This window comes from Lissotriton vulgaris, chromosome 2_1 (assembly GCF_964263255.1).
Source record: "Lissotriton vulgaris chromosome 2_1, aLisVul1.2, whole genome shotgun sequence".
Lineage (NCBI taxonomy): Eukaryota > Metazoa > Chordata > Amphibia > Caudata > Salamandridae > Lissotriton > Lissotriton vulgaris.
This window is the reverse complement of record NC_141687.1, coordinates 1,813,463,420-1,813,483,510: the sequence shown is the minus strand read 5'-3', so window position 1 is coordinate 1,813,483,510 and position 20,091 is coordinate 1,813,463,420. Positions and strand designations below refer to the sequence as shown.

Genomic DNA, 20,091 nt, shown 5'->3' with positions numbered 1-20,091 from the left:
AGTCATTAGATACTTACATGATAATTTATGCAGGGGATCATAACCTTAGCTTGACCACAGACCTGCATTGTACAAAGGGCACAGCTAGGTGACAGTGAGGCATGGGGAACTCAACTCGTTGGTTGATATCATGACATACAATGAACTGGTGGATATTTGGGTGGAAAGCCACTACTCTAAAAGGTTTACACTTTTTTTATCTTTAGGCCACGACTCTTCATCCTTGCTGGATTTCTGGATGGGCTTTAAGGATGTTGTGGGTTAGATTAAGCCCATTAAGCCAATTAAACATCTTCCCAGAACACTATCCGACACTATCCGACCACTCTCCTGAGGTGAAATCATTGGTACTTCCCAGGGACCGGCAGCCGCAACATATCCAACGCATACACCCCACAAATTTGCTAGCATGTCTTTTTAGAAAGGAGATCGATAGGGAGGCGACCCAATCCTACTTTTCCATAAACAAAGGCTCTGTCAAAGCTGCAGCCACATTGTGGGAAACCTACAAATTAGTGATTCGAGGGAATACAGATCTGAGAGTAATGGTGTCCTAAAATCTATACCTACTCATTTGTCGATAATTGGGGTAGAAATGCACAACTTGGAGATGCAATATGGCAACACTTTTGATCATACTATCCTTGCGCTAATACAAGCTATGCTCCGAGTTCAAGAATCTGGCTGAACGGGAAGTTCATTGTAGTAGTAAATATTGAATGGAAAGAAAGTATGGTGAGGAGGAACGCATGTTGATCCAGTTGATCAGACCAATATGAGCAACCAACTACATGATTAAGATAGTGACTGAATGAGTGCTATACAACTCCACTGAAATCCTTGAGGCTTTTGTGGAATTTAATACCAAATTTATGGCTTGAACACATCGGAATTAGCAAGCGATATCCACAAATCGGTAGATTGATCTACTTTAGCATTGTGGGTACTTGACCAGTGAAGCCCTATCTTTGTCAGCCAATGACAGCCAAAGAAATTCAATGAGTCATTAAACAATAAAAAAAAATGTCAGTGCCCAAGGGAGTGACGGCCTTCCTGCATTATTTTACTAAGCATATGCAGAGGAACGGACTCTAATTGTCCTGGAAGTTTGAGGAAACATACCAAAAAGGTGGACTCCCCCCGACTATACAGGAGGCTTTAGGTAGTCCTAATGCCAGACAGATCTCCTGAGCTATGCATATTATCCCGCCCATTAGTAATGATAAATGTCGATAGTTTAAATGAATGAATATCCTGGCTGTTGGTCTACTGCCTCTAATACCCATATCGATTAAACCAGAACGAGCCAGCTTTCTTTCAGGAATGTGCAGATAGTTGCAGAAATATGTTTTCTCCTACTTATCAAGTTAACCCTGATATGGATGTATTGGCAACCTTCTTCGATGTGGAAAAGGCATGTGATAGTTGATTGGCCATGTTTGTAATAGTTGAGAGAATGGGGGGTCGGGAGTGCTTTTCTACATTGAATTAATTAACTAACTTTTCTGCAAATGTTGGATTTTCTGAGCCGTGGAGTATCTGTTAAGGAACCTGAAAGGAAGGCCTGCTGTCAAGGGGGCAGGTAGGGTAGCGCTGATGAAGATGGTGATCAGGATATTCCTATTCCACTATACCGAGAGAACTTTTCCCAACTTAGGTGGCGTATGATTGAACAAGCATGACGGAAGGACAGCCCAGGATTCGCTGGCTTAAGTTACAACTACTGTACGACCAGGGTGAATGTGGGGCACCAAATTTCGAAATGTATTTTTTGCTGGTGCAGGCGCAGTTTGCGCACCATTGGCTAACCAATTGCAGACTGGTCCCTCACTATGACTTGTAAAGGTTCTGATTTGTCCCTGCCCAATTCAGGAAGCATTGTTTCAAACAATGCCTAGATCTAGTGTTGCTGAAATTCACACAGTAAAGTGTACAATATGGGCTTGGTCTGGTCTTGCTGAAAGGGGACTTGTTTCGGTATTTGCCCTGGGCCAAAATCTCACACTATCTCTATGCACAAATAACTACCGCCCAACATTACTAATGCAGTTAAATAAAAAGAATATGAGGAAGACCTTTTCCCTAAAAAAAAAAGTTTATTTAATTTAGGGAATATCTCCGGACATCCACAAACACCTCTATGGAAACATTCACTTATTCTAAGCTTAGAAATTTACTGAAGGGAATTCTGCCCTCCTTTCAGAAGGAGCGTTCTAGTTGGGAACTGCTAACTCTACTCCTGTCTAGCCCATGGCCTAAAAGATCGATTACCAAGTCATATAATAGTTTTAAATTAGATGATTGGGAAGGAAGCTTACGCTAGAGTATACTGGGCCCGAGATCTTGGCCATGATATCTCTAATAAACTGTGTTCATACTTATGCAGGCAAACAAAGGAGGTTTCCCACAACGATCAATATAGGCTGATACACTCTATGTAGATTTTTTATGTTTTGTACTCCGGTCCTAAAGATTAAATATGGCTTGACACAGAATTTGAACAATTAAAAAAAAAAACTGCTCCAGCTCAGATAAACTTTTTACACCTGGCTTGGAATTTCCTGAGCATTAGATGTTACTGATCGCAAGTGACTGAGGCGAAGGAGATGATGATAAAATGTACTCTGTCCATTACCCCAAGGGTGGCCTTATTGGGATATATGAAGGGTGCACCTAAACACTAGAAAGTTATTGGCGATGGCTGTTCTAATCGGAAGCCCCAGGGTGGAAATGATGTGGGGTGGCAGAAGATCACCTTGTTTTAAGGAACGGCTTAGAGTTCTATTTCATGAAAAATTGGCTGAGTTCTATGCTACTACATTTCCGACGGCTTCCCGGCCGAGAGATTTCTAGCTGCCTTTGCTTACCTACATACCCAGCATTAAAGAGCCAGACAATTAGTAATTCCAGTCAGTGGAGGGGAAGTGTATCCAACCGACCCATTATAAAAGGATGCACATGGATGATCCTTCAGCTCTTGCACTTCACAGTGAAGCGCTAAGTAGTGACGTACTATATGTAATCCCCTGAATGAATCTGTGATAATGCCTTTTAACCTACATGATTATGTTACACAATGTGGAAGAAATGTTTGTTCTTGCTTTGACTATATTGTTATGCATTAAAAAAAATCTTTAGTTAAAAACCAGATGCCAGCAGTTAGCACTTAACTTCTCGAGTCATCTACCGTCATGTCATGAGAGGGGCTTGTATAGTTGTAGGACAGCAATGACGAAGTAAGCAGCAGTAGGAGGAAGGATAGTTTATACAAGCTATATGGGATAGAGGGAAAAAGACAGATTGTGTTTGCTGCAATCCGATGTGCACCAACAGTCATCCTGAAGCTTCTTCACTCAATCGTAGCTTATGTCTTTTATTTTTGGTTATGCTAGCCTTGCACATAATACCATGCTCTCCACTTAATGATCTGTTCTGGCCAAGAATCCCACACCATTGCCTGTTCCTAAAATGACAATGGGCTGAGCTTTAAAATCCATTGTCGCTGCCGAAGAAGAAAACTGGTTGAACACTGCAGTACTTTGGTATTGGGCAGTGGAGCACTGCAATCCAGGGTCTGTCTGCAGAGGAAACGAGCTGGCCTCCAAAGTCAAGGTAACTGAGGAGCAAAATGGGCAAGGAGAACTCCTGATTAAGTACTGCTTATTTTCCAAAACGTATACATTTGTCAACAGCAATAAAGGCATTTCACAGTAAATTTGTCTGGTAGCTGAAGAAGGTATGGAGCTGTTGTGACTTGATTGCGATCCTTTTTGGTAGAAAGGCAATCTGTATCTACTTCTTCAGTCCCCATGCCTGCCATAATCTTCTCTCCTCCCCTTTTTTCAGGCTTTGAATGCAGATGTGGAAATGTTTTCTGCGGCACTCACCGTTACTCAGATGTGCACAGTTGCTCTTACGATTACAAAGCTGACGCAGCTGAGAAAATCAGGAAAGAAAACCCTGTTGTCGTGGGTGAGAAGGTGCAGAAGATCTGAGTGCCCTGGTGGACGGCCAAGGAGGGCACATTGACTGGCCCTAGACCCTGTTAGCTCCAGGGCTCTAGAGCATTGTATCTTTGCATAGACTTCTAATCACGCATGTCATCGCAAGAATAGACTTTGGTTTTGAAATTGACTCTGATCATTTTATTCTGATTGCAGTTTTCCCCTTTTTTTGTGACAAAAAAGCCGAAAAGACTTAAGCCACCTCTCCTGCTGGTGTTCCCTCTTTCCTACTCCCATTTTTTGCTTTTACTGAGTGAAGCAGGGGCTCTTTTTATGGCAGTGGAATCCCTGAGCTTATCCAGGAGACTTTGCATGCATTACCTTGCGGTTTCTTTCTCGGTTGTACATAGCTTTCTTCTGCTGTATGATTTCCCCCTTCCTTCCTGTGTGGCACAGCTGGGTGTTCCTAATTTGTTCAGTCACTACCAGCAGCAGTGACCACAGCAGCTTTCCAGTAAATCGAAGGGGGTGAACATACCAGAGCACATGTTTTTGTGTGGTTGTTTGCATCCATTACCTATTTATGTGTGAACTGTGTAGGAGCTGTGTGAGCTTTGTGTTGGTAAGCATGTTGATACATGTGAGCATGTGCGACTGTTTGGGCACAAGTGTGGGTGTGCTAGCACGGTACATGTGAAGGATGTGTGTTTGTTACTGCACAGCTGTGTGATTGTGTAGGTACATCAACTTGTGAGTTTTGGTATGCTAGCATATGCATGTTGAGTGCATGTGTGTTAGTGGATGAGCAGAAATGTGTCCTATGAAAGTGGATATTGATTAGATGAGTGTGTTTGACCAGGGCTTAAAAAAACTTGTGTGGAATTCTTGATTTTTTTTATTTCTTAAGTATTTTATTATAGTGTTTGATTGAGGACTGCAGGACGTGTCGGAATCTGTGAGATGAGAATGTGAAATTGAGAACTGGCCTTTACCTTTTATCCACCGTCTTAACTTTGATTTAATAAAATAATTTTACAAAAATGAACACACAGATTGTTGTGTTTTTTTATCATTCGACTAGGTGACGCGCGTTCCAGACTCTTGGTGGGATAGCCTTCAACATTCATTGACCGTTTGTGTTTTTTGTGGTTTAGAGTAATTTAAATTTGCATCAGTATGTAGTGCTCCTTCTGCCATCGGTTTGGCACTCTCTTTGGAGTTTGGGCACCTTTCTTTGCAGTTCTTGGGCTGCCACTTGGAGAAATTGTAAGATAGCAAACAGATAAAACACCAATAGGAGAAGCAATAAAATCCTTTCCGTCCCAGCAAGTAGTGTGCTTCATATCGAGTCACTTAATGCATTTAATGTTCACTTTAGGCATTTCATATCTTTCATGAACAGCACTTCTGTAATGTATTTCATTTATCAATAATACATTTAACTTTAGGACTATTCACTTCTTTTGTTGCTTCCTGCCAAAGAAAAGATTTAACTTGTGTCCTGGTTGGAACCCCTCACACATGCTCAAAAATGTGGTAGTCAATCCATCCGGGGGAACAGATGGGTCTAGCGCTAGGTGCAGCTGTCCAACACATTTTCTCTCTCTGGGGAACAAGGATTTTACCGACATACACTCTTTGGTTGCATTAATTATGGTACATCTTAGGCATGGAACGAATTCAAGCTTCTCTCACGAACTTGGCAGACACATTTGGGGTTATTTGGCATCCCCTAGTGTCCCTGCTGGCACTAGAAATGAACACGGTGGCCTGTCCGAAATACCTTCGCCTTCTCCGGCTTACAGAGGCACAGTCAACACCTGAGGTCACATGATCTGCTGTCCAACAATGACTCCTTAGATAGGGCCCTCTTGGGGCGTATTTTTAGCACACTGGTTCAGGGGAGGGGGGGGGGGGGGGGGAGTTTAGGGATTGTTAGACTTTTTGTACCGCTTAATGGGGCCTGCCCCGTATCTTGCCTTGACAGCGACAGTCCCCCTGATCGCAACACGGACATTTCGGTGCTCCTACTTGCTTACCTTAGCATGACCAGACTGGAGGGAGGGGGAATAATTTGAAAACTAGATATGGGAGGCCCCGATTTATGCAATGTATTATCTTATATACTTGAAAGTCAATAAAACAAAGTTAACCATAAACATGTTGTAGTCTATAGCCTTGTAAGTCATAGCTATGCAACTTTCCTATGCCCGTTTTGTTACCCTGCATGGCAGTTGCTGAACTCTGACTATAGCAGGTCAATTGCCATCTCCTATCAGACCGGTAAGGCCTGTTTCTGATGGATACTTCTGATTACAAATGTCTCATCTTTCCCCCAGAGTGTATTTGGACACCTCAGTGTGCTGGACATGCAGTCAACCAATCAGGATTTATAAAGCGCACCAAATCACCTGTGAGGATCTCAAGGTGCTGGAGTAGCTAGCTGTGACGAGGTGGTCTGATTATTCGAACACCCAGATCTTGAGTCAATCAATCAATCAAATAAAAATCTTTATTCGAGCTCTTAAGTACAGATCATAAAAGCACAATTAAAATCTGCAAAAAACACCAATTCATAACAACTTAAGACCCTATATCGGCTAAAATTACCTAAAAAATACATGAATGAGTATTAAAAGATTTTAAAACGTACATTAAGGGAAGGAAACCTGGGGCTATTATGTTTCGTATACAACACATCTACATAAGATTGCACGTTGTCTATGTTTAATTGTTAGATAAGGCCCCATGCCCTCTATTAGCCTTGTGTATTTTTCCTTTTGTATACAGGCCCACAGAAATGTGGCTTCCAAAAAACAGATGAAAGGATCGGTCAAAGATTTTAAAAAGAGTGCTACCCTGAATTGTCTAAAATTATAGCGCCTTAAAATTGGTAGAATAAGATCATCTTTCTTTTCTTGTATAACTCACAAAACAGTGAAGGTCAGATTGGGAGTTTAGTTGATCGCAGGGGCACAGACTCCAGTCTAGTGTTTGAACCTTGTCTCAAGGTGTTAGAAATGGGGTAGCGTGGTGCAGAGTGGGGGGACAAAACTCCAGAGAAAATGTGTAAAGCATCCACGCGACACACAAGGCACACTCCAAAAAGAGACGCTACACAAGGTTCTGTAAGAATAACTTTCTCCTGAGGAGTACAATGCCCCCCTATACGTTGCAGCTGCCCACTGTCAACCAAGCAGGCAGGGGAGAATCACACACGCCGGGATCCCCTCGTAGCGCTTTAGAATGCCGGCGCTGCAGACGTCCGCTCCTCTTCTCCTGGGCACAGTTGTAGCACCTTGGCAGCAAGCAAAGCACAGTCAATGCGAATAAGGCACTCTGGCAGCACCACAATGCAGCGCACACTCAGGGGAATTGAAATATAGCGCTTTGACAGCACAGCACTGCAGGCGTCAGCTCCTCTTCCCCTGGCACCTTGAATATAGCGCTTGCGAGGCACTTGGTCCCACTAGAAGCTTAAGAGACAGAAGATCGCGTACCTCTTCTGGTAATCAGTAAAACAGTGCCCACCAGGCGCTAGAGTGCAGGCAGAGCAGCACTGTCACTTAAAATATGGCACTCACCAGGCGCTAGGTGACTCACAGTTCCAGGGTCCGACCCGGGGAGTAGCGCCCACGCTCCTCACCTCCTTGGAGTGCAGGCAGTCAAAGTATAGCACTCACCAGGCGCTAGGGCAGCAGAGCAGGCAGGCCAGGCTGGGCAAGATCAGCAGACAGTTGGCACTCATCAGTACAGGACAGCAGCTCCTAGAAGCAGTCATCTCCCATAAAGTGGCACTCCTTCGGACACAGCAGACTTCACTCCAGCAAAAGCTCTCACTGGCCCTGCGGACAGCAGAGGGGTACAGATCGGCTCAGGGGCCAGCACACAGGCCCATGAGGCGGTACCTCCTGGCACAGTGTCCCCTCTCAATCAAGTCCACGCTCAGTCTGAGCGCATGGCATCTCTACTGCTCTACATATACACGCCTCCTCCCACCTACCAGAAAGGGCTGGAAGCTTCTAGAAGGTCCCTGGCAGTTCCAGCATCACTGTCACTGTGGAGAGCACCTTGTCACTTCAAACACTAGACGGCCAACCCAGCTCAGGCAGGCGGCACAAGCAGTCAGAAATTGCGTCCATTTTAAAAGCGACATTTTACCAAGGTGCATTCTTACAATAGGGGGATTACAGGTGCGTACATCATTGCGTCACACTTAAAATTTGTATTTCACATTCATTATCATGACGTGGATTCCCACAAAAGCGAAAAAAATTCAGGGGAAAAAGGGCCAAGTCCAACACAAGGTATCCTAACAATGGTAGAAGGTAGGAGAAGTGTGGCTCAATGGTTAGAGTGGCAGACCCTGATGCAGAGGTCTAGCCCGGGACCAGGGTTCAATTCCCCACCTCGGCGGGTCTTGGGCTCAAAAATTCCACGGACCTGATAATTCTCGCCTCGGTGCTTATTCTAATCATAGAGTCCCACTCTGCAACTCTGGGCAATAGCTTGCTTAATCTCCACAACGGCCCCCACAACGCTAAGGATGCCTGGCCTTCACCCTGGGGGTGCCCAGGAGTGGATGCCTCACAGGGAAAGCCAGGACGGGTTCCACAGCGGTATTCGTACAAGACTTGAGACCCTTGCTGGTGAGTAGTCCGCTATACAAGTATCAATTTTAATCGGAATCTCTGTGTTGTACTGTTGTGATGCGTGCTAGGTAGGAATATCCTCCCTGTATCCTGCGAACACAAAACAAAAAAAAACAATAGCCCGCCTGCCCTCCAAGAAGGGGAAGGGGAAGTGGAATGGCGAGCCAAGGATCATACCACTTGCCGACCCCAGTCCACTCCCTCCCCAACGAGCAATGCCATAACTGACTTAACTGATCCTAAAACGTGGAAGGAAGCACAAAATGTACAAGAGTCTACAACAAAGACTGGAAAAGCCACAGACCTAGGGCAGGATGTCTGAAGTGGACACAAACTGAACAAATCACCAAAATAAGGTCTGGTCTCAGACTCTCACAAATCCCCCCATGATCCTATATTACACCAGGAGGCCATTGAATTGGCCCAATCGCCATCAGGCGCTGAAACAGGGGGCGCCCAGGCGACTCCAAAAGAGCCCCATGAAACTACAGTGGATTCCCAGTCTTCTAGGGGAGGCAGGCTGGACCCCCTCTCCTATCTGGGATCACAGGAGTGGACGGACCTACTAGCATCATACGCACAAGAGACTCCTGAAAAACAGTCACCGCCCTCAGCCAGTGTCCGTACAAACCATGACTCGACACAAGGACAAGTCAAAGAAATCGTGTCAAGCAACTCGATTCCATGCAAAAAGTCTCCAATACCCACTCTGATCTCAGGTTCTCCAATTCTACCGGTGGAACAGGTATCGAACACATGGGACATTCTACTAAACACAATGCAACGGACTGTTGACTACATTACCAGTCAGATAAAATGGACCTGCAGTTGTCACTACTAGATACTTGGGCCCTTTTTGTGGGGGGAATAGGCAAAAAATTAGGCCAACTAAACCTCTTAATCAGCAGAGCCCAGTAGGAAGCTAAACTGATCTGCAGCAGCGGACACAATATAGACTAACTATCAACACTCCCCTCAATCGTCTCTACTCTCATAGATGGCCTGCCAAAGGGCCCAACTACAGAGAAACCAAAAGCAATCTTAAAAGAAGCAGTATCCAATGAATCATTGAGAAGGCATACCACCATTGGGAAAAAAAACTGATAAGTCTTTCAACTTGTCAGGAAGGCAGTCCGGGACCATTCTGTTACCTAAGTTGCAAACACAAAAGCAGAAAGCCAAGCGACGTCAACTCTGGAGGAAAGGTCAGAATAAAATACCACCGCCTATCCTCACAAAAGTGTACCCGATATTCACAGCAAAACGACCACTGCAGCAAACGCAAGAACAAATAACAATAGTTCATGTCCCCGGAGCTGAGGGAATGTCAAGCCAGCGAAGTAAAACCCACCCTACGGGAAACAAGGACAACGCAGACAGGACAAAAGAGGAACCGCCGCTGTCGGGGGCAGCACGGTCTTCAATCAGCAGTCAAACCAACTCCAAAGGAAAAAGAACACCTAAAGCCAAATTGAAACAGGGTGGCAGCATCGAATGCAGAACACCGCTACCAATCGGGGCAAGGAAGATTCCTCCACACCACTGTTTAACCCAGGAGTTGAACTTAGCTGCTACACTACACTTACCACTTAAATTGGGCACCGATCCTAGTACCTCAACCATGCAAATCGAACAGCCAGTTCACACGTCCAGTCACGGTCCAGTTAAGGCACCAGGAGAGGAGGAAATCCAATTAAACGATAACACATTCCAATCGCGCAATGAAGCACACAGAGCCCCTATTGTTTCGAGGGCTGTTTCAACTGGGCACTTGGGTCTCTCGTTAACTCTGATCGAGGCCAAGGACGCTATACAGGCCATAGGCATCAAGAGCCACTAATTCCCGATATCCCTTTTGTAGCAATTCAGCACTTTACAATCGGCTCTATGGAAAAACACTTGGGGCCGAAGTCAGCACACCAAGCAGGGAACTCTACCATCATTACCTTCACCCCAGAATATGAATCAAAAGACCCTTCGATATCCTGAACGGAGGCAATATTCTCCAACTTCTAAGCTCAATACCAGCACTGAAAGATATATGCTCTGCGGATCTGTTTTCAATAGAATTTATTAGGTTGGATAAAACGCAAAGAATGGAATCCACCAAAGCCACCTGGAGGACCATCCAAATAGCAAACAGAATCTTGGAAGAACAGGAAATCTTTCAAACCTGTGGGATCCAAACTACAATGTTCTATAACACCAGACACTAATTCTCTTTACTCAATATAACAAGAGCAGCAAGAGCAGGGATAACCCGCAAAAACCATAAAACTTTGTCCATACTTAGGGGAGCCCGAGGAAGGTCACCACAAAATGAACATGCATCAAACATACAAATGAGCACAGCAGACAATAACGTAGCCGCCTCATCTCTCCTCAGGATCACTAGAACTATTAACATATCCGGTCACTTGCACTGTCATAGAAAATGAACGAGGAATGTTGAAAACTCCAGTATATCGCCTCTAAGGATATGCTCATGGAACATCAATGGGCAAAACAACAAGGCGGCTGACGGTGAATTCCTTGGTTACATAAAAACATTCAACATTATCCTATTGCAGGAAACATGGCTAGAGGAGCCTCTGCAAATAGAGGGATACACCGGTTTCCACACTCCTGCACTAAGGAAAAGCAGCTACAACTGTCTATCAGGCGGCCTGGCCACTTGCATCAAAATAACAAACATTCTCTCTGTAAATACCATAAGGATTCAAGTAGACCTCTGTGGGGGAAAAAGGAGGAGGTACTGCTGATTAACATATACATCAATCTGAAAAAGAAAAAACAGGACTCAAACACACTGATTAAACACCTTTACCAACTGATGAGTATACACACTCCTCCAAACCTCATTCTGTCAGGTGATTTCAACCAGCATCTACTAGGAATCTCCCCAAATGAAGACCTCCAAGCACAATCCTTCTATTGGAACATTCCAACTCAACAGTTCAGCACTCTAGGGAGAAAAGCTAAGAGTGTGCTGGAGTTGCTAAATGATCTAGAGAACAACAGCCTACGGGTGCTAAATGGCAGATTTGTGGACGATTCTCCATCGTCCGCCTCTTTCCTTTCTGGCCATACTACCTCCACAATCAACTACACCCTAGTGACTCTGTCATTTTCCAATATATAAAAGCCTACCGTCTAGGAGACCGAGGGGACAGTGACCACTGGCTGCAGGAAATCTCACTTTACGCTACACCGGACAAATCAATCCTAAACCCAGTTTGAACGCTTGCATGCTACTCAATAAATCTTAAAACAATTAAGTCATAAATAGCAAATTCCAGGGAAGTACTCATAGCAACAAAACAATTAACTGAGCTTAATCAAACTATGGCAAACCACATTCATATCTGGGAAACCTTTATGGCCACGTTTTCGAATTCCTACTCCTCTGTAGTACGGCACAATGTGCCCAACGATCAAACTATCGCAGGGATGGCCACAAGCACTCAAAGGGCGACCCAGAAAAGCCTTAAAAAAAGCTATAAATAAAACCCTGAGGGAACGGCCGGGGGAATACGGCTCTGCACCAACAGCTCCGCAAGAAAAAGGCCGAGCTCAGGAAACTGAAATGGGATATAAGAAAATCACAAGAAAACTAAGTTTGGGCTATTCTCCATCATGATTCCAAAGGGAATAACGGTGCACAATTCTGGGCAACGGCAAACAAAATGTTACAACCCGCACATGGTGGTCTAACATCATACATCACAGAAAACAACTGGACATCCTTTTTAGAACACCACTTTAATCATCAGGTTCTTGGATCAAACACTAGCATGGACAAACAACCCGTATTTTAATCTCATTCCACGACGACCGACTAGGCAAAAGCATTTGTGATCGATGCCGACCAGATCAGAGAACAAATACGTAAAGGGAGGAAGGACGGTGCACCAGTGCCGAATGGAATCCAGACAGCTCTTTTCAAGCAAGACCCAGAATATTGGTCAGAATCCCTAGTTCCCATCTTCAGCGCAGTTAGGCAAACTGGGTGTGTGCCCGCATCATGGAAGGGTTCCATCATATCACCAAACTATAAAGCGGAGGCCAAAACACTACTAAAAAACTACCATCTAATTGCACTACTGGATGTGGAAGCAAAGTATTTTGCGGGGAACTTACTAATTGAATTATAGGAATGGGCAACCGAGCAAAATATTATCCCCCCCCAGCCAAACAGGGTTCTGTAGAGACACTGGAACAACAACAAACCTCTTAGCCATGTCAGTACTCATAGACAAAGCGATTTCAAGCAAACGTACTCTCTACTTCTGCTTTGTGGACTTTAAAGCAGCGTTTGACAACGTTAACCGAGCTAACCTGACGAAGTTGTTCTAACCAGCCATATTCAAGTTGGTCTACAACGGCTACTTAACACACTTCATAGGTATGCCGGCGAGAATTATCAGGAAGTCAACATCGACAAAACTCAGACACTGACAATAAATGGGGAAACATTGCCACTCTTGGTCACTAGGTAAAACTGCAATTACCAACTGTGATGTGTATAAATACCTATGTGTTATGATCAACAAGGGGGGGGGTCATTTTCACGAATCAGCTGAAAGCCCTTAAGAGGAAGGGAATGGCGGTTGCGACCACGCTAAGACATCTCAAAACAAAACTGACAAGTCCAACATTCGCTCCTCTTCTCCGCGATGCAGAAGCAAAAATTCCATCATCAATTACATATGACAGCGAGGTTTTGAGAGGCAGGGATGCTAGACTACTGGACACCACTATGACAAATGCATATATAGTAATGTTAAACTTACCGCCTTTTGAGTCGCCAGCACAGATTCTGCTCGAGCTTGGTCTAACGAAGCAACTCCTCGCAAGGCGAGGCTAGTACATAAAGTGCTGGCATAAAATTAAGAACTCTGCCGCAAACACACTGAATCACCAGTTCTGGCAGGAACTGTGCAGCACACCTACCTCGCCGGCCAAAGCTTATTTGGAGGAATTGCTAGTCATAACAGGATTGGCCAACCTATGGGAAATCCCAACAACACATTTGCACTTTAACCGCATAACTAATAAGGTTGTCAAGAAACCCTCCTTTATAGAAGACAAAGCAGCATTTGCACACAGGAGCCACTCGTGGATGACTTTCCATTTATAAATCATTCGGAACACAGGCATACTTTGAATTAGGGTATTCAAGGAAGTCTAAAGAAGCCTTTTTAAAGCACAGGCTAGTAATCCTGCCAGCCACACCACATCTTCCACCATGGCTGAGAAAGAACTATGGGAACTCATGCCGGCTATATGGGGCTGGAAAGGAGGACATTGAACACATAATATGCTCCTGCGTAAAGCTTAATAAGGAAAGGGTTGACCTGCTAAAAACTCACTTTAACGAACGAGGCATACGCACACGGAGACGAGCAGTACTCGCATGCTTCAACCCACTGGATCCACAACTGAATGGGAAGCTTGTCAAGATCTTAGTTTTAGTAGCATCCAAGCAAAAGATGCTTGTTACTACAACTAGCGTATAATTCCTCACAGGCTTCCAGCAAAAAGACTCTGATCAATCTGTACTTTTAACTTGTGCACGTGTGCACCAATACTTAACCTTTTTTAACAGAGCATTGATCAAAAAGTCATTTTATCAAAACTTTTACCTGAATATATTTTGTAATGGTTTTAATTAATCAAAAACAATGAAAAAATTTACTTACTTTTTTACTTAGCGTGTAGCCTGGGGGGAATCTGCGGTTATGCGAGGACTGCCTGTCCGGTATAGTTTCTTAGCCCACGTCCATAATGTGCCCTCAGCGTACAGATGTCAATTTCTTTTTTGAAATTTTCCTGCACGCGGTTTGATCCTTAAATAGTTCACCTAGCCCAATTGCAGTCAATTCAGACTCTACATATCTCAGCTATCTAATCTTGTTGTAGTGATCCAATTTTAGACCATTTTTTATGTTTCGTGTTAAATTTACTGTGTCCCTACTCCATATAGAGAACCACAGTAAAATTGACGCTAATCTTATGGTGCCTAACATATAGGGTAACCCCAGTTCTGTGTGTAAAATATAGTTAGAGAATAGTTAGAGAAAGAGGACGGGAGGGACACTAGAGACTTAAAAAATCTGTCTGAGTGTTTGGAGAGGGTCATTAGGCACATTCCCCAAACCCCAGTGTCTTATGTGACTGCTTACTTCGTCTTCGGCTGGAAAATATTTTTTATTGGGTCAAGAGGACTTGCACCTAGCTTTTTAGAAACGGTCTTTATAGCTATAAAAATCCTCTCTTCTCCTAAAGCGCTTCTTGCAACCAGGTGCGACCAAGTTTGGTTTTTATCAAATAGAACTCCCAAATATGGGAAAGACTCTACCACTTCTATTTTGCGAGAGTCCATATGGAAATGCGGGGGATTATCGCATTTGTTAGTTCCTGCTATAATGACAAAAGATTTCAGTTCATTGACTTTCAAATCCAACGAAGCCATAAATGATGCATATGCTGTTATACGTCCTTGGAGGGCTATCCCCATTCTAGCAATCATCACAGTGTCATCGTTATAGGCTAGTATTGGGAGGTGGTGGGTGTCAAACACAGGGACATCAGGTTTGAGGCCAAAAGGGCTGCCTCAACCCCATTTGTGTAGATGGAAAAAAGGAACAGGGGGAAGACACAGCCCTGCCTAACTCCCCTGGCAATTTTAAAGGGGCGGGTACATTCCCCATTTTTGCAGTAGCGGACAGATGCAGCCGTGTTGGCATATAGTTGGCGAATTAAGTTGATTATAGGTGGCTAAATACCCATCACCTCCGTTATATACCAAAGCTTGGGGTGTCTCATGCAGTCAGATGCTGCTGACCGGTCTATACAGGCCATGTTTATTCTGCCCCCCTTCGCTCTAGTATATTTATCTTTCGTTAATGATAGATTCAAGCGCTGATCTATGGTGCCCTTTCCCCTTTGGAACCCGTACTGCGCCTGCATTAAATTATTCCTTTCTTGGGCCCACCCTTCCAAACTGAATAAGAGGAGCCGGCCATAGGTTTGGCAGTTGTATCCAGCAAGGAATTGGGCCTATAATTCTGTGTGCTTCCCGTGTCACCTTTTTTAGGTCTCACCTGAGACAGCGCATGCTCTGTCTCTTCGAGACATTTAGTAAGTGGCTTTTAAAAGTGCCACCAGAGGCTTTTGCTGGCCTACAGCTTGCGTTCACAAGCTGCCGTCTGTGTTTTTTTTACTGTAATCAGGCTCCTCTGCTCGCATTCCCCTTCTCTTCTCCCCCTCCTCTTTGTCAGTTTCATTTGTGTCTTCTATCACTGTGAATGCTCCTACCAGACACACACACCATCAGTCTTCAGTGCATGCTTTAACGAGGCACACACACCACCAGTCGTGATTGCACACTTCCACCAGGCACACACACACCACCAGCCGTCTGTGCAAGCTTCCACCAGGCACAGGCACCACCAGCCATCAGTGCACGCTTCCACCAGGCACACACACCACCAGCCATCAGTGCACGCTTCCACCAGGCACACACACCACCAGCCGTCAGTGCACGCTTTCACCAGGCACACACACCACCAGCCGTCAGTGCACGCTTCCACCAGGCACACACACCACCAGCCATCAGAGCACCCTTTCACCGGGCACACACCACCAGCCTTCGGTGCATGCTACCGCCAGGCACACACACACCACCAGCCGACAGTGTACACTTCCACCAGGCACACACACCACCAGCCGTCAGTGCACGCTTCCACCAGGCACTCACCACCTGCCGTCAGTGCACACTTCCACCTGGCACACACCACCAGCCGTCAGTGCACGCTTCCACCAGGCACACACACCACCACCCGTCGGTGCACGCTCCCACCAGGCACACACACCACCACATGCTTTCACCGGGCACACACACCACCAGCCGTCAGTGCACGCTTTCACCAGGAACACACACCACCAACCGTCAGTGCACACTTTCACCAGGCACACATACTACCAGCTGTCACACACTATCAGCTGTCACACACTATCAGCTGTCACACACTATCAGCTGTCATACACTACCAGCTGTCATACACTACCAGCCGTCTGTGCACGCTTCCACCAGGCACACACCACCAGCTGTCAGTGCACGCTTTCACAAGGCACACGCACCACCAGCTGTCAGTGCACGCTTCCACCAGGCACACACACCACCAGCCGACAGTGCACGCTTCCACCTGGCACACACACCACCAGCCGTCCGTGCACGCTTTCACCAGGAACACACACCACCAACCGTCAGTGCGCACTTTCACCAGGCACACACACTACCAGCTGTCACACACTACCAGCCGTCTGTGCACGCTTCCACCAGGCACACACCACCAGCTGTCAGTGCACGCTTCTACCAGGCACACACACCATCAGCCGTCAGTGCACACTTCCACCAGGCACACACCACCAGCCGTCAGTGCACACTTCCACCAGGCACACACCCCACCAGCCATCAGTGCACGCTTCCTCCGGGCAGACACACCACAAGCCATCAGTGCACGCTTCCACCGGGCACACACACTACCAGCCGTCACTGCACTCTTCCAGCAGGCACACACACCAGCAGCCATCAGCGCACGCTTCCAGCACGCAAACACACCAGCAGCTGTCAGTGCACGCTTCCACCAGGCACACACACCACCAGCCTTGAGTGCACGCTTCCACCAGGCACACACACACACCACCAGCCGTCAGTGCACGCTTCCACCAGGCACACCCACCACCAGCCGTCACTGCACTCTTCCCCCAGGCACACACACCACCAGCCGTCAATGCACGCTTTCACCAGTCACACACACCGCCAGCCGTCAGTGCACTAGGTAGGCCCTTCTCAGAGTTTCTTGGTAAACATGTGTACGATGCCTGGGAGGTAGTGGGTTGAGTTTCCTTAAACCATGCTGTGTATGCAGGTGCAATGCATGAACTCCTGTGTGAGTGAGTCATGCTGCCTGGGGCTCACTCACTCCAATGAAAACAAGTTCATTTGATGAAAAGAACTGTTAACAAAAACCATTTCCAACTATTGTAGATCTGGCAAATTAAACAAAACAGCTACAAAAAACAAACCAGCAATAGCCAATAGGTCTCGCTTTTTGGACCCTATAAGTATTTAGTTATGCAGCAGAATATCCTTGGTGCAACAACACCAACTGTTGTATGGCTAAACACTTATAAGGTCACAAATGCAAGACCTATTGGCTATGCCAATGCTTGTTATATATAGGGACTCACACTGTGCTTCCAGGAAGGCGGTGGACCAACTATACCTTTGCTGTTAAAAACATTGGTTAGAATTGGGGCCCACATTGAGTTCCTGGAAGAGATCTATTTGCCCCCCATCAAGTCTTGGCACCTTCCCAGCGGTACAGGCCACCAGCCCCCTTCTTACTTCCAAAAGTGAGGAGGACACATTTCCCTGGGATTTAGAATCTATGTGGGTGGGTGGTAGGAAAGGGGGATGTATTGGAGGCATAGATATGTTAAAAATGTGCCACCTATGCTTCTTTTTTTTTTTTTTCTTCTCCTCATCTCACCGTGTCAAGTCTTTATGGAACATTTACAGCCTTACTATCTCTCTGTGGGCCACCAGGCTGACCACACTGTAACTTGGGTCACCAGACCTCCTCCCCTTTAGTACCGGGGACATGGTTTAATCATTGGAGTGTCCGGATCAATCTTAGGTTCCTTCCCCACCTCATTAGAGGGTGCCAGATGTTAGATGACTTCTCCTCTGCCCTTTCGTATTCCAACCTGGCCATATTGAATGTTGCATTTAGCCAGTCCTCGCTACTTGGGGGGGAGGCGATCCTTCCACCTCCTACAAATTTCCCTCCTTGCTAATAAGATCAAGTAGAGAAGGAGCCCTCTCTCTTTCAAAGTAACTGTCTGATAAGACACCCCATCATCCCCAAAAATGATCAGAGAGGAGTTTACATTAATCACAGTGCTAAAAAGACCTGACAGTACCTGGCCTATCTCTTTCCAGTATTTGTCAAGCTCTTTACATTCAACAAACATATGGATGTCATCCGTCAACACTTCATGGTACCTCGGACATTGTGGTGGAGGGACAGGGGCAAACTTCCCTATTTTGTAGGGGGTATAGTAGAGCCTGTTGGTTACAAAGAAGTGGTTCTTTTTCAGGCAGGCAGGTTTAACATATTTATATAAGATCTTCAAGGATGTTTCGAACATGCCCTCTGCCTGTGTTGCCAGTAAAGAATTGTTCCATACCCCCTCAGCCGGTGGTATCTCCATGTCTTCACCCTTTAACAGCTGTTGGTACCATACCGAAATTTCCTTTACAATAGGTATGGACGATGGGCTAAGTCTTTCTACTACCTCGTTACTCCGCATCTCCCCCGTTCCACTATGTGCCAAGACACCAATTGAAGGTACTTAAATCTTGAAAAATTATTCCCTACCTTCAAATACTCCCATAGATGTATCCCTTCCTCATCCATTAAGTCTTTCCACTTCAAAATTCCAGCTCTTCTTCAATGCCAGGGCGTCTTTTAGACAGTCCGGAGTACCGGGCGAATCCCAAATTGGAGATGATTCCGAGTAGTACCCAATCCCACTACCTATCTTTACCCTGTACCAAATCTCTAGGGCTGTTTTTAAAATCTTTAATTGCACTCTCTTAAAAAATCTTGGAGATCCAAATTTATACAGGAATTCATCATTTCCCCCCTTCACTCTCACAATTTCTTGCAACAATTTGTCATCGGGTCATCGGGTCTAGCGAGTAACATACGTAGACTCTTAAACTGAAATGCCACTGCATAGAGGCTAATATCAGGGAGGGCAAGCCCACCTTTTAGTAGCCTCCTTCTAAGTTTCTTCCAGGTCAAGCGGACCCCTTTGTCCCCCCACACAAAGCTCCCAATTTTGCCCTGTATCTTTTTTATGTCTTTCTTTGGGAATAATAGAGGAATAGTTGAAAATAAATATGAAAGCTTTGGGAGAATAACCATTTTTACCAGATTCACTCTCCCATAGATTAAGGGGAGGTTCTTCCATCTATTGAACGACGATCTAATTCTTTAGTTGTTCTATCTAAATTTATTTTAGGGATCCGATCTAGTTCACGCACAATATAAATTCCCAGGTATCTAAACTCCAAACTTTCTGTACCCACCCAGTGGTCTATGTTCCAGCACATAACCTCAGTCTTAGATCTATTTACCTTGTAGCCTGATAGCGCCCGAACTCTACTGTTAATTCCTCGATCCTGGGGATGGCTATATCCGGGTCTCTCGTAAAGAGGATCAAATCGTCTGCATATAAGGCTAACTTGGAACTATACTGTCCAGACTGGAAAGGTGTTAAGATAGTGTCAAGCCTAATTGCCTGGGCCAGGGGTTCAATGTAAAGGTTAAACAATAGCGGGGAGATAGGGGTTCCCTGCTGGATGTTAAATACTGATGTTAATGATCCATTTAATAGGATCCTAGCAGAGGCACCCT

At 45.4% G+C, this 20,091-nt stretch overlaps 1 protein-coding gene across 6 annotated transcripts in view; it reads left to right on the top strand.

Moving 5' to 3' along the window:
• ZFAND6 (zinc finger AN1-type containing 6) overlaps positions 1–4,989 on the top strand; it is a 215,585-nt gene extending 210,596 nt beyond the window's left edge. For all 6 annotated transcript variants that reach the window (XM_086957891.1, XM_086957889.1, XM_086957890.1 and 3 more), the window contains exon 6: positions 3,847–4,989. In XM_086957891.1, coding sequence (XP_086814017.1) covers positions 3,847–3,995 — 149 coding nt within the window. In that variant the 3' untranslated portion in view covers positions 3,996–4,989. The remainder of the gene's footprint in view (positions 1–3,846) is intronic.
• Positions 4,990–20,091: the final 15,102 nt, after the last annotated feature.